At 44.3% G+C, this 15,788-nt stretch overlaps 1 protein-coding gene across 7 annotated transcripts in view; it reads left to right on the plus strand.

Moving 5' to 3' along the window:
* Nucleotides 1–9,292: 9,292 nt before the first annotated feature.
* The window catches only part of LOC135552020 (PHD finger protein 14-like), a 119,908-nt gene continuing 113,412 nt past the window's right edge, over nt 9,293–15,788 (plus strand). For all 7 annotated transcript variants that reach the window (XM_064983365.1, XM_064983366.1, XM_064983367.1 and 4 more), the window contains exons 1-5: nt 9,293–9,382; nt 10,120–10,236; nt 11,338–11,652; nt 11,750–12,180; nt 12,806–12,953. In XM_064983365.1, the coding sequence (XP_064839437.1) occupies nt 9,382; nt 10,120–10,236; nt 11,338–11,652; nt 11,750–12,180; nt 12,806–12,953 (1,012 nt within the window). In that variant the 5' untranslated portion in view covers nt 9,293–9,381. The remainder of the gene's footprint in view (nt 9,383–10,119; nt 10,237–11,337; nt 11,653–11,749; nt 12,181–12,805; nt 12,954–15,788) is intronic.

The raw sequence follows: 15,788 nt of genomic DNA on the forward strand, positions 1-15,788 counted from the left end.
GTCTTCCTCCCCTTTCATCTCACGTGTAGTGGAACAAGCCACAGACACAGAGACAAGGAACATCCTACAGAGAGAAAGTCCTTTACACTCAGAATCATAGTGGAACAACCTGTTGTACACTCTCTGGGTATTCAGTGTCTCATTACGCCATGTGGACTGGGCATCTGACACACACAAAAAAACACAAATCAATCATTGTAAATCATACTATGAATGTAAATGGAATTGAATCATCTGTGAGAGTGAGATCACCATTATCATTATACTTTCTTTTTTTGGTTGATCACATGCACAGGGTCACAGATGTAGTTGCATTGTATAGTGAAATACTTAATGTTCAAGCTCCAACACTGCAGGTGTGAATGAAACAATGATGTCCAAAGCAGCAGGAAGACAGGGGGAGCAGCAGAAAGACAGGGGTGAAGCAGGAAGACAGGGGGAGCAGCAGGAAGACAGACGGAGCAGCCGGAAGACAGGGGTGAAGCAGGAAGACAGGGGGAGCAGCAGGAAGACAGGGGGAGCAGCAGGAAGACAGGGGGAGCAGCAGGAAGACAGAGGGAGCAGCCGGAAGACAGGGATGAAGCAGGAAGACAGGGGGAGCAGCAGGAAGACAGTGGGAGCAGCAGGAAGACAGTGGGAGCAGCAGGAAGACAGGGGGAGCAGCAGGAAGACAGTGGGAGCAGCAGGAGGACAGGGGGAGCAGCAGGAAGACAGTGGGAGCAGCATGAAGACAGGGGGAGAAGCAGGAAGACAGGGGTGAAGCAGCAAGACAGGCGGAGCAGCAGGAAGACAGGGGGAGCAGCAGGAAGACAGGGGTGAAGCAGGAAGACAGGGGGATCAGGTATCTGACTAGTGCCTTGCGGTCAGTGGTGGTGGAGTTGCCATACCAGGCTGTGATGCAGCCCAAGAGGATGCTCTCGATGGTGCTCCTGTAGAACACTGTAAGGGGCCCTCAGGGACAGTACAGATTTCTTCAGCCTCCTGAGGTTAAAGAGTCGCTGTCGTGCTTTCCTCACCACGTTGTCCGTGCTGTTTAACCATTTCAGCTCCTTGGAGATGTGTACGCTGAGGAACTTTAAATTTGTTGACCATCTCCGGGGCGGACCATTGATGAGGATGGTTGCATGCCCAGCCTGTTTTTTTTCTGAAGTCCACAATCAGCTCCTTTGTTTTTCTGACGTTGAGGGAGAGCGCCTCCTCCCTGTAGGCCGTCTCGTCATTATTGATAATCAGGTCTACTACTGTCGTGTCGTCAGCAAACTTGATGATAGAGTTGGAACTGTGCCACTTTTCTACTTACAAACGTACAATAATTGCAAAAAGCCAGAAAAAAAACATGTAATTGAGCCAGTGTGCATCAGTCGCCTTCGTAGCTTAGATTTGCTCCTGCCCAAGGTGAAAATAACCTGTAATAATACTTGAAATGACAATTAATCTGTCCGTAGTGAGGAGAGGAACATTAAGATAACACTTGATAACATCTCCTGTCGCCTCTCACAACGAGTCACTGTGTTGGTAATCACATTTCCCCACATTTCTTTGCAGATCTAAGCTGCGGAGGTGGGGAGAAAGAGAGAGAGGGAGAAGCAGAAAGGCAAAGAGAGTCTCAGGGAGGTAAAGATAAATGCTACAGACTTTGTTGTCACATTATTTGCAAAGTAAGAATGGATGAATATTTCAATTTAAATGCAAAACGCTGGTGGTAGTGGGGGGTTATATCAACTGCTGCATTTCAGTTACATGCTACTGGAGGATTCATAAATAATAATTCACTGTAATTATTCCTATTCAAATGAGGTTTTAAGCCTTCTGTGGCATACAGTGTTCTTTACAGTAATGGTTGTATTTCCTAAACCCTGTGTTGTTCTTGTTCTTAATGTAATTGATTCTGTCCTCTGGCTCATCGAGTTGACAGATATCTGCAGCGGGACAATTTCTCAAGATCCCAGCAGGAACACACTCAGACGTAAGGGGCCTGTGTGTGTGTGTGCGTGTGTGTGAGTGTGTCTGTGTGTGTGTTTCCTTCCAGAGGCCAGTGAACCCCTCTACCTCCTCCTCCTCCACTCCTAAATCACCCTCTACACTCCCCACACCTCATCTCCTAACCTAGTTTATCAACATCAACCACCTCTAGCCTCCACCATTTCTGCTTTCTGATGTTTATGCAGTTTGTCCTGTCTAAGAGAGAGAGAGGGAGATATAGCCTACAGAGTGCTGACTTGGTGAGAATCTTTGTAATGGTATAGTATTTTATTATACTTTGACTGACTTATGAGAGAGGTACTGTGGAAAGGTTTGCAGCATGGGGTCACAGTCAGGATTCAATAAGACATGCTTTACAACTCCTCTCCATAGCTGTAAATATATGTTCAAATGTGACATGACTGCCTTTGACATGACTGTCAGGGCCATATATCTCTATATGGCTCAGGCCTTTGTACATTCTCTAGGCTTACCTATAGTGCCTACGATTCCAGTTACCTCTCATCATCCAGAAAGTCAAGGCTTTCATATGATTCCTTTCTAGGACTGAATATAGAGCCTACAATTCAACGTACCCCAATCCGTGAAAACAAAGCTTCCAGAAAGTAAGGGATTCCATATGATTCCTTTCTAGGACTGAATATAGAGCCTACAATTCAACGTACCCAATCCGTGAAAACAAAGCTTCCAGAAAGTAAGGGATTCCATATGATTCCTTTCTAGGACTGAATATAGAGCCTACAATTCAACGTACCCAATCCGTGAAAACAAAGCTTCCAGAAAGTAAGGGATTCCATATGATTCCTTTCTAGGACTGAATATAGAGCCTACAATTCAACGTACCCAATCCGTGAAAACAAAGCTTCCAGAAAGTAAGGGATTCCATATGATTCCTTTCTAGGACTGAATATAGAGCCTACAATTCAACGTACCCAATCCGTGAAAACAAAGCTTCCAGAAAGTAAGGGATTCCATATGATTCCTTTCTAGGACTGAATATAGAGCCTACAATTCAACGTACCCAATCCGTGAAAACAAAGCTTCCAGAAAGTAAGGGATTCCATATGATTCCTTTCTAGGACTGAATATAGAGCCTACAATTCAACGTACCCAATCCGTGAAAACAAAGCTTCCAGAAAGTAAGGGATTCCATATGATTCCTTCTCGAGGCCTACATACACTGAACACCTTCCTAATATTGAGTTGCCTTCAAAACAGCCTCAATTTGTCGGGGCATGGACTCTGCAAGGTGTTGAAAGCGTTCCACAGGGATGCTGGCTCATGTTGACTCCAATGTTTCCCACAGTTGTGTCAAGTTGGCTGGATGTTCTTTGTGTGGTGGACCATTCTTGGTACACACAGGAAAAAGTTGAGCTTGAAAAACCCAGCAGTGTTGCAGTTCTTGACACAAAACGGTGCGCTTGGCACCTACTACCATAGCCCTTTCAAAGGTACTTAAATCTTTTGTCTTGCCCATTCACCCTCAGACAGACACACATACACAACTGTCAATTGTCTCAATGCTTAAAAATCCTTCTTTAACCCGTCTCCTCCCCTTTATCTACACTGATTGAAGTGGATTTAACAAGTGACATCAATAAGGGATCATAGCTTTCACCTGGATTCACCTGGTCAGTTTATGTCATGGAAAGATTTGGGGGGGAATTATATGACATTTAATCCATAGAAGGTCCTTTGAAGGAAGGATTGCTCACATATATTTGACATTTGTATATTACAGCATAATTGATAAATAATTTGTATGTAGTTGGAGCATTTGAGAAATATTGGCCTTCCTCAGGCCTCCTTTAAAACTCCATGCATAAAGTTTCATCTGTCATTCCGCTTGCTCCGTAATAGGAAAAGTATTTTGATTTTTAATTTCTTACCATAATTGTTCAATATGGACAAATATAAACATGAATATTGAAAATAACAAAATGTTTATGGAATAATACAAACTAAACTTACACAATAACACAATAACTACATAATCAGGCCCAAATGGCTCGTTGTTTTACCAGCTATAGCAAGGAGGTCAGAATAAAGGATTGTTCTGGGCATATTCGTATTATCAGACTGTATTGACCTTGACTAGTTTAGTGTGAATTCTTTTCACTTCTTCCTCAGTCAACAAAGGCACATAGGATGTATGAGTGAAACAAAACAGTGTGGAAATAGGGAGAAAGGTGACAATGTTGATGTCATTGATGATGACGCTGGTGGTTATGATGATATCCCAGAAGTGTTTTGATGCCAGGCAATAGATACAAATCGAGGGCTTTAGAGACCCGATACAGTGCCATTTGTCATAGGCAGGCAAGGACAGTCATAATCATCCCTTCCACTCACCTCCCCCATCAGTCTTCCCCTCGTCGTATATCAGGATCAATCTAGGCTCATTTATTTTAATCATCTCCTGTTTGCTAAACTGCCAAAGTCAAAGGAGGACAATAGAAACAAACCTGTCTGTAAACAAGCCAAAACAGGCATTTATTAGCCTGTGTTTGCTATTTTTACATTTGAATTGTAACCTTTATTTAACTAGGCAACTCAGTTAAGAACAAATTCTTATTTACAATGACGGCCTACATCGGCCAAACCTGGACGACGCTGGGCCAATTGTGCACCGCCCTATGGGACTCCCAATCATGGCCGGTTGCGATACAGCCTGGAATTGAGCATGGGTGTCGGTAGTGACGCCTCTAGCACTGAGATGCAGTGCTTTGGACCGCTGTGCCACTCGGGAGCCCGCTATTCAGGCGACAACTTTTTCGAGAATATGGCTTAGGTTGAACTAAGACATGAAATAATCTAATGTTGTTGCTATTGGCATTTCTGACATAGAGTTAAATGATATTTTAAATTAATGTAGCTATTACAGTGTCTGTGGTTGTGATAACTTGTCAAAAATGTCATGTTTAAATAGAAATGATATAACCAATGTTGGTTTTTTAAATTAAACAGCTCGCCACCCGCAGGCAGGAAAAACCTTTTAAATGTAATGCATATTTGATATTAATCACTCAACACACAACATGCTTTCCCCAAATGGCACCCTATTCCCTATGTACCGCATTACTTTTTACCAGGGCCCACAGTCTTTTGGTCAAAAATAGTGCAGTATATAAGAAATAGGGTGTCATTTTGGAAAGCAGACCTAGCCTACTGGAAGTCTGTGAAATTATGTGACAGGCCTAAATCTCAAGTCATTTATCCTTCAATATCCCTCATCAGTTGACAGTAAGAGAGACACTCATGTGGAGAGAATGAGAGAGTGAGAGATAAGGCAATCACCAGCGGACCCTATTGACTCCCACATCTTATTGTGGTGGCGACAGGTTGTGCAAACACGGGAGGCCAGTAATCATGATACGTCAGAACTCTCAGGACCTGCTCTTTAAGTTGATTGCCAAAAGCAATTAAAGTGAAGATCAAATCCAAAGTACACTCAACAAAAATATAAAGGCAACATGTAAAGTGTTGGTTCCATGTTTCATGAGCTGAAATAAAAGATCCCAGAAATCATAAAAAAGCGTATTTCTCTCAAATCTTGTGCACAAATTTGTTTACATCCCTGTTAGTGAGCATTTCTCCTTTGTCAAGATAATCCATCCACCTGACAGGTGTGGCATATCAAGAAGCTGATTAAACAGCATGATCATGGGCCTCCCGAGTGGTACAGTGGTCTAAGGCACTGCATTGCAGTGCTAGCTGTGCCACTACAGATTCTGGGTTTGAGTCCAGGCTCCGGGAGACCTATGGGGCGGCGCACAATTGGCCCAGCATTGTTCGGGTTAGGGGACGACTTGGCCAGCAGGGATGTCCTTGTCTCATCGCGCACTAGTGACTCCTGTGGCGGTCCGTGCACACTGACACGGTCGCCAGGTGCATGGTGCTGCTCTCGACCTTTGCCTCGCCCTAGTCCGTATGGGAGTTGCAGCGATGAGACAAGACTGTAACTACCAATTGGATACCATGAAAATGGGGTATAAATAAATAAATAAATAAAAAATCACAGCATGATCATTGCACAGGTGCACCTTGTGCTGGGGACAATAAAATGCCACAGATGTCTGAAGTTTTGAAGAACTGCAACATTTACATGGAGGTAACTCTGCAAATAGCACTGCAAATAGCATTTAAAAAGTCATAGTCAATCGATTAATAATATCATCATACTCTTGGCAAAAAATATATGGTTCTACATTTTTTAAATGGGGCATGCTTATTTAAGATGGTGAGGAAAGCACTTTTAAAGAACAACCAGGCGTCCAATACTGAAGGAATGAGGTCAATATCCTTCCAGGATATCCGAGCCAGGTCGATTAGAAAGGCCTGCTCGCTGAAGTGTTTTAGGGAGTGTTTGACAGTGATGAGGGGTGGTCGCTTGACCACAGACCCATTGCGGATGCAGGCAATGAGGCAGTGATCGCTGAGATCCTGGTTGAAGACAGCAGGTGTGTATTTGGAAGGCAGGTTGGTTAGGATGATATCTACGACGGTGCCCGTGTTTACGGATTTGGGGTTGTACCTGGTGGGTTCATTGATTATTTGTGTGAGATTGAAAGCATCAAGCTTAAATTGTAGGATGGCCGGGGTGTTAAGCATGTCACAGTTTAGGTCACCTAGCACCACAAGCTCTGAAGATTGCTCCCCATCTATCAATTCGCATATGGTGTCCAGGGCACAGCTGGGGGCAGGAGATGGTCTACAGCAAGCGACAACAGTAAGAGACTTGTTTCTGGAGAGGGGGACTTTTAAAAGGAGAAGCTCAAATTGTTTGGGCACAGACCTGGATAGTAAGACAGAACTCTGCAGGCTATCCCTACATAGATTGCAACTCCGCCCCCTTTGGCAGTTCTATCTTGTTGGATAATGTTATAGTTAGGGATGGAAATTTCAGGGTTTTTGGTGGTCTTCCTAAGCTAGGTTTCAGACACGGCTAGGACATCCGGGTTGGCAGAGTGTAAGAGTTGGCAGTGAATAAAACAAACTTAGGGAGGAGGCTTCTAATGTTAACATGCATGAAACCAAGGCTTTTACGGTTACAGAAGTCAACGAATGAGAGCGCCTGGGGATGGGAGTGGAGCTAGGCACTACAGGGCCTGGATTAACCTCCACATCACCAGAGGAACAGAGGAGGAGTAGGATAAGGGTACGGCTAAGGGCTAAAAGAACTGGTTGTCTAGTACGTTCAGAACAGAGATTAAAATGAGTAGATATATGGGCACGGTAGAATAGATTCAAGGCATAATATACAGATAAGGGTATGGTAGGATGTGAATACAGTGGAGGTAAACCTGTGCATAGAGTGACGATGAAAGAGATATTGTCTCTAGAAATATCATTTAAACCAGGTGATGTCACCTCGTGTGTGGGAGGTGGAACTAAAGTGTTTACTAAGGCTTATTGAGCAGGGCTAGAAGCTCTACAGTGAAATAAGGTAATAATTACTAACCAAAACAGCAATGGACCAGGCTTATTGATGTTAGGGAAAGGCATGCGTAGCCAAGTGATCATAGGAGTCCAGTGAGTGGCTTCAGGCAGCTAGCGGGCCGGGTCTAGCAGGCTAGCAGGCTAGCAGAAGGGCCTTTGAGGGACGTTGCGACGGAAGAAAGTCTGTTGTGGCACCTTCGTGCTGTTACGTCGGCAGACAGATCAGCAGGGCTCCGTGTGGTAAACCACACGGGTTGAGTGAAGGATGGGACTAAAAACAAACAAAAGATAATTATTGTAAACTATATTGTGTCTGTAACATGTATATAGTGTGTATAAACTGGAAGTAGAACCATAAGAGTTGTTGTGCATTAGTTTACTCCATTTAGGGGAGGAATATTAGGGTTAGGGGAACATAATAAAGGAAATATAAAATATGTATATATTTGTATGAATATACTGTATAGATTTACAAAAAAACGCATGGTGGATTAGAAATGATGCAGACAATTACATTGATGGAAGTCACAATATATCTGCAATATTAAAGCTGATCTACCATGCAAAAAAATGAAAAATACATGAAAAATGCATTTGAGGGAGCGTGCAATTGGCATGCTGACTACAGGAATGTCAGAGAATTTAATGCTATTTTCTCTACCGTATGCTGCCTTTAACTTTGTTTTAGAGAATTTGGCAGTACGTCCAACCGGCATCATAACCGCAGACCACGTGTATATCGTTGTGTGGGCAGGCGGTTTGCTGATGTCAACGTTGTGAACAGAGTGCCCCATGGTGGAGGTGGGGTCATGGTATAGGCAGGCATAAGCTACGGACAATGAACACAATTGTACTTTATCAATGGCCATTTGAATGCACAGAGATACCATGACGAGATCCTGAGGCACATTGTCGTTCCATTCATCCATTGCCATCACCTCATTTTTCAGCATGATATGATAATGCACGGCCGCATGTGTCACACCCTGATCTTTTTAACCTGTCTTTGTGATTGTCTCCACCCATCTCCAGGTGTCACCTGTTTTCCCCATTAGTCCCTGGGTATTTATTCCTGTGTTCTCTGTTTGTCTGTTGCCAATTCGTCTTGTCTTGTCAAGTTAACAAGTGTGGTTTTCTGTGCTCTTGCTTTTTCCTTATCGCCATTTTTCTAGTCCTCCCGGGTTTTGACCCTTGCCTGCCCTGACTCTGAGCCTGCCTGCCTGACCATTCTGCCTGCCCTGACCTCGAGCCTGCCTGCCATTCTGTATCTCCTGGACTCTGACCTGTTTAAGATATTTTGCCTGTCCATGACCCATCTCTAGCCTGCCCTTTGGATTATAATAAACATCAGAGACTCGAACCATCTGCCTCCCGTGTCTGCATCTTGGTCTGTATCGTTATACTATGTCGCAAGGTTCTGTACACAATTCCTGCAAGCTGAAAATATACCAGTTCATCCATGGCCTGTGTACTCACCAGACATCTCACCCATTGAGCATATTTGGGATGCTCTGGATCGACGTGTCGACAGCGTGTTTCAGTTACTGACATTATCCAACAACTTCTCACAGCAATTGAAGAGGAGTGGGACAACATTCCACAGGCCACAATCAACAGCCTGACCAACTCTATGCGAAGAGGTGTATTTGATCCTATCAAAGAAAATACTGCCTACAATGTTGAAAATATTTTTCATAACTATTGAGGGTTATGGGATTATGTCATCTGTGTCAAATGCCATTAAAAAAAACGTATTTGTGTTATCTCATCATATTCCACCCTCGATAATTTACACAAATTTTCTTCATAATCTGAGACACCGTTCGACGGCTACCATGGTTACAACATCACTTTGTGCTTAACGTCACCACTTCTTGTGGCTAACGTTGTGCACATAACATGTTGAGGAGGCGTTCTTTGTGCCATTGTTCAATCAAGTAAAAACGAGAAAACGGATAAAGTGAGTGATATTTTCAATATAAGGAATAATTGACAAAATAAAGTAGTATGCTTTTATGCAGAGAAGCCCACAATTTGTTTTATTTTCTGAAGATAATAAATACTACTAGCGGGTCGAGTCATTGCTAGCTAGCTGTCTAGCCGTCTAGTTAGTCTGACAGTTGAATGCTGTTTAGCTAACTAGCCAATTTATAAACAATATAGTTATCTACTGAGCCAGCTAATATTAGCTATATTTTTACTGGACGAGCAATTCCGCTAATGTTACAGTTGTGACTAATAGCTATGTATTTCCATTATCTGTCAAAACGTGTTCCCGAAAACAGCTAGCGTTAGCATTGTTCCCATAACAATTGAATGGATAATGCTAGCTAGCTCGTTTAGCTAGCCATATCCCTGCAGGTCAAGCTGTGATGCCTGCATAGCAACGTGTACTTTACTCTTGTCTCAACCACCACAGCCACTATCATTGTGACTAGTTAGTTATGTGCATTGCTATGATTATCAACACCACGACACCTGCTTGCATAGGCTAGCCTATATTCATATTATATGTCTGATACCGAGATCATGGCAATTACTGCAATATGGCTTTTGATCAGTATAAAATAGCAATGGCAGCTGAAAATTTGCAGTAAAATCCAATTCATTGTTGATTTGGTTTGTTGAGCGTAGGGGAAGGTGGTGGTACTTCTCTACCATGGCACTGAATCTCCTCTGTTCTCCTCCTCTTCCCAGTGGACCGTGGGTCGAAGCACAGGCAGGTGAAGCCTCTGGCTGCCTCTCTGCTGGACGCCTTAGATTATGACAGCTCAGACGACAGTGATTTCGAAGTGGGAGACGCAGATGCCTCAGGTAACCAACCGCAGTGGGGGTCCTCTTCCATCCACTCCCCCTGTAAATGACACCTTTTCTTCCCCCACACACTCAGTTCATTCCTGTTATGTTCTTCTGTCAGTTCAGATAGAACTGAAGAGGAGAAAGATGGAGCTCAGAATTAATTATTCAAACCAACTTGAAATATACCCAAAAGCAAGGCATGGATTTCTATTGTTGTTTGTTGCTATTTGGTTGTGTATCCCTTTTAGAAGTTGGCCATCATGGACTACTCATAGTCATGAAGGCTCTATTTAGCTGTGGCTTGAATAGCTTTAAATGACACTTCAATGTCCATCTTTGAGATTTTCCTAGCTGTGATATTCTCCATGTCAACACAGCTTTCAGAAGACTATCTCCACCATTACTTTCTGCCCGGTCCGTCTGTCAGTGCCGCCCCACTCTCAGATGCAGGCATTCCAAGGTTTAGATGAAATCCTCATCACACTGCTTGTCTGTGTCTTGTAGTGACCTTGTAGAGCGGTGTTTCTCACTGACTCGGCATGATCTAGAGAGGCTGTGGCCGCTGAGGCGATCTCGGGCCTGCCACTCTGCCTGGGCTGGATTTATCACTCTGTTGGCCCTGAGGTCTTCATCCACCCTATCTGAAACACACACACTGAAGCCAGAAGCTGATAATGAGATTCTACAGTACCGTGAACCTCCTGGGCTCTGTGGTGTTGGAGTGTTGGAGTGTTGGACTCTGGATCTGTCACCTGACACCTTGAAATCCAACAGCTCATGTTAATCTGCATTGCAGATTAGACTTCATGATATAATGTTAGAGAGCTGAATTCAACTTTTTTATCACTTAGCAACATGATTTGATCATGTTCATCTTTATTTAAAGTGTCAATACAAACGAGATTAAGACAGCAGACATGCCCTCATTCATACTCCATGTTGAACATGCCCTCATTCATACTTCATGTTGAACATGCCCTCGTTCATACTTCATGTTGAACATGCCCTCATTCTTACTCCATGTTGAACATGCCCTCATTCTTACTCCATGTTGAACATGCCCTCATTCATACTCCATGTTGAACATTCCCTCTGTCCTTCTCTCCTCTGTTCTAGGGTCAGAGGGTAGTGCCATTGGGAGTGATGAGGAGAGGTCCAAGGAGGAGAGCGCTGCTGAGGACTCTGACAACAACAGCGACTCTGACAACATCGGCTCTGCAATGGACGGTGAGGAACAGACCAAGGAGCTGACAGGTGACGACACCCCCACAGAGGAAGAGGAGAGGACCAAGGAAGAGCAGCCGTCCTCTGACACTAGCACCACCACCACTAAAGACCCTGCTCAATCAGGGATGCCCAGGGGCCGACGGAGGAGAGAGGAGAAGGCCTCGGACACAGAGGCTGGGAGTGGAGGAAGTGGGAGTGGCACAGGTAGGCTATGTTTTAAAATGTTTTTGTTACATTCATGTTTTGAAATAATAATATTTTTATAAACGTGAAAAATAAAAACCCTTGAACCTTGATCCAGGTCGTGGTAATGCGGTAGTGGTAATGCGGAGGACGGCCGCGACACAGGAGCCCAAGAAGTGGAACCTGCGTTGTAAACGCCCCATGCTGGACTTCACCTCCATGGAAGAGCTCAACGAGATGGACGACTACGACAGCGAAGACGACAATGACTGGAGACCCACCTCCGGCAAGAAGAAAGCCAAGACGGCGGCCACTCAGAGAGGAGGAAGTGAGGGAGAGGAGGAGGAGGAAGATGACGACGGAGGGAGCGGTAGTGAGGATGATGACAACAATGATGACGATGGTGGTGATGATGAAGATGAGAACGAAGAAGGGAGCAGTAGCGACAGTGATAAAGAGGTGAAGAAACCTAATAAGAAAGTGATAAGCATCAGTGTGTTTGACAAGGAGCTGACCAATGACAGCATGTCACAGGGAAAGAGCAACAAGGTAAACACAACTTTATGTCCTCTGTATCACACTTTATTGTTCGCAAACTGCCTCTCACCCTCAGAATTTAGCGTGTAGTCGTGAAAGTTGTTAGAGATGTTTATATAACTCTCTGATCCCTTCATTGGATCCAGTGTGTTAGCCAGGCCAGCACTGTGTTGCTATGTGCCTCAGAGTTATCATATAATCCAATGAGGAGATTGGATGGTATCAGAGTGAGAGAACCACAGAGACTGCTAGAGAGATACAGCTTTGTGTTAGGCTAATCGACTTAGCTTAAGAGTCCATCCGTGTGAATGAGATTTAGCCTACTGCTGTCTATCAATAACGATCTGTGGTCAGATGAGAGGGGAGATTGTGAGAGGCTTTAGATTTAGGACTTGGAGGAACTTTGTTTGCAGAGTCTGGAAACTTTCTTTTTTGCGGTCTGTTGTATACAAGCATATTAGAATCACATGTAATAGTGTATTACATTCAGACATGGAGATGAAGGCATTCGAGACCTATACATTCCACCTAGTTAAAAACAGAACATGTGTACAACAGCCGCAATATAGTGTATAAGGGTGCATTGATAATGGTTTTACTGAAACTTTACTGTGTCTCCCACTTCCTGTCTACCCAGGATGCCCTGCTGGAGCGTGCCCAGGCGTGGAGTGCGGTGGCCCAGAGGATGGAACACATCCTGATCTGCTGCGTGTGTCTGGGAGACAACAGCGAGGACGCTGACGAGATCATCCAGTGTGACAACTGTGGTGTGACTGTACACGAAGGTAAGAGATATGTAGCTTTTTCCTGTTTTACTTCTACGGTAAGCACAGGTCAGAAACACAGCTGTTCAGAAGGGCTATAGGACTACCTTGGTAGCTGTTCAGGTTTGGATCAGAAGGTTTGTGTTTTTTCTGTAAGGCAGAGATTTAAAGATGAGCTGGTGTTTTGGGTGCCAGGTTGGGATTTGGTAGCATGTTCCATATACCCACAACCAGAAACAAACACTAAATTATCACCACTTCACTGTCCACCCCACACCTAAACATAGCAGGGAAACCAGCAAACCAGAAGTGCATTCTCCCCATACAGCTCTGGCTGGGGAACTAACAGACTAACCCTATTCCTCTTCATCTAGCATTATTAGCTCATTGTGTCTCCCTCTGACTGGTTGGAAACAAAATCAATGGCTTCTTAAATCGTGTCTCAGATGTGGCCTTCTTCTCTGGACAGGCGTGGTAACGCTGCCCATGCACACCCCTGAATCAATGTGACAGCGCTAATTTTCAATTACAATCACTTTATTTATTTATTTAGATGTTTTACTGATTTTAAACCACCTATAAATGGAATGCATGCAGGCACACATGCTGGCACACACACGCCATGGCCATTGGCAGCACTAAATCAGAGGGTCTTTCAAGTGCACCCCCACTCTCTCTCTCCGCCTCAGTTCTCATTCTCACCCCAACACAACACACACCTCACACATACACACACACTTATCTCTCCCTCCCTGTGTTAATAAGTGCCTGGTCAAACACTGCATATTCTTGTTCTACTATTCTACAGTGCCACAGAACAAGTTGTGCTCCATAAGAAAATGCATGACTACAAATGTTTTTGCTTTTACTAACATGCAGCATTATTTGGGTCCATTTAATCCTAATGTCTTGCTCAATTACAGTTGATGCCAACCACCAAGCAGACTTTCTCCAGGTATTATGACATGTATTTCATCAGAATTGCACGCATCAGGCAAACGGCTTGTATTACAAGCTTTCCTTTTCTTTCTGTTGCAATGAGAGATGGAGAGGATGCAAGTTTTGAGAGAGAGAGATACAGGGAGTGGGAGGACTGTAGAAAAGGCACAGTAAGACATGCACAGAGGTGGGAGGACTGTAGAAAAGGCACAGTAAGACATGCATATAGGTTGGAGGACTGTAGAAAAGGCACAGTAAGACATGCATAGAGGTGGGAGGACTGTAGAAAAGGCACAGTAAGACACGCATAGAGGTTGGAGGACTGTAGAAAAGGCACAGTAAGACATGCATAGAGGTGGGAGGACTGTAGAAAAGGCACAGTAAGACGTGCATAGAGGTTGGAGGACTGTAGAAAAGGCACAGTAAGACGTGCATAGAGGTTGGAGGACTGTAGAAAAGGCACAGTAAGACACTCATAGAGGTTGGAGGACTGTAGAAAAGGCACAGTAAGACACGCATAGAGGTTGGAGGACTGTAGAAAAGGCACAGTAAGACACGCATAGAGGTTGGAGGACTGTAGAAAAGGCACAGTAAGACGTGCATAGAGGTTGGAGGACTGTAGAAAAGGCACAGTAAGACACGCATAGAGGTGGGAGGACTGTAGAAAAGGCACAGTAAGATGTGCATAGAGGTGGAAGGACTGTAGAAAAGGCACAGTAAGACACGCATAGAGGTTGGAGGACTGTAGAAAAGGCACAGTAAGACATGCATAGAGGTGGAAGGACTGTAGAAAAGGCACAGTAAGACACGCATAGAGGTTGGAGGACTGTAGAAAAGGCACAGTAAGACATGCATAGAGGATGGAGGACTGTAGAAAAGGCACAGTAAGACATGCATAGAGGATGGAGGACTGTAGAAAAGGCACAGTAAGACATGCATAGAGGTGGGAGGACTGTAGAATTGGCACAGTAAGACATGCATAGAGGTGGGAGGACTGTAGAAAAGGCACAGTAAGACACGCATAGAGGTGAGAGGACTGTAGAAAAGGCACAGTAAGACATGCATAGAGTTGGGTGGACTGTAGAATTGGCACAGTAAGACATGCATAGAGGTGGGAGGACTGTAGAAAAGGCACAGTAAGACATACATAGAGGTGGGAGGACTAGAATTGGCACAGTAAGACATGCATAGAGGTGGGAGGACTGTAGAAAAGGCACAGTAAGACACGCATAGAGGTGGGAGGACTGTAGAAAAGGCACAGTAAGACACGCATAGAGGTTGGAGGACTGTAGAAAAGGCACAGTAAGACGTGCATAGAGGTTGGAGGACTGTAGAAAAGGCACAGTAAGACACGCATAGAGGTGGGAGGACTGTAGAAAAGGCACAGTAAGACACGCATAGAGGTTGGAGGACTGTAGAAAAGGCACAGTAAGACACGCATAGAGGTTGAAGGACTGTAGAAAAGGCACAGTAAGACATGCACAGAGGTGGGAGGACTGTAGAAAAGGCACAGTAAGACATGCATATAGGTTGGAGGACTGTAGAAAAGGCACAGTAAGACATGCATAGAGGTGGGAGGACTGTAGAAAAGGCACAGTAAGACACGCATAGAGGTTGGAGGACTGTAGAAAAGGCACAGTAAGACACGCATAGAGGTTGGAGGACTGTAGAAAAGGCACAGTAAGACACGCATAGAGGTTGGAGGACTGTAGAAAAGGCACAGTAAGACGTGCATATAGGTTGGAGGACTGTAGAAAAAACAGTAAGACACATAGAGGTTGGAGGAAGAAACACAGTAAGACACATAGAGGTTGGAGGACTGTAGAAAAGGCACAGTAAGACACGCATAGAGGTGGGAGGACTGTAGAAAAGGCACAGTAAGACATGCATAGAGGTGGGAGGACTGTAGAAAAGGCA

This window comes from Oncorhynchus masou, chromosome 13 (assembly GCF_036934945.1).
Source record: "Oncorhynchus masou masou isolate Uvic2021 chromosome 13, UVic_Omas_1.1, whole genome shotgun sequence".
Classification (NCBI taxonomy): domain Eukaryota; kingdom Metazoa; phylum Chordata; class Actinopteri; order Salmoniformes; family Salmonidae; genus Oncorhynchus; species Oncorhynchus masou.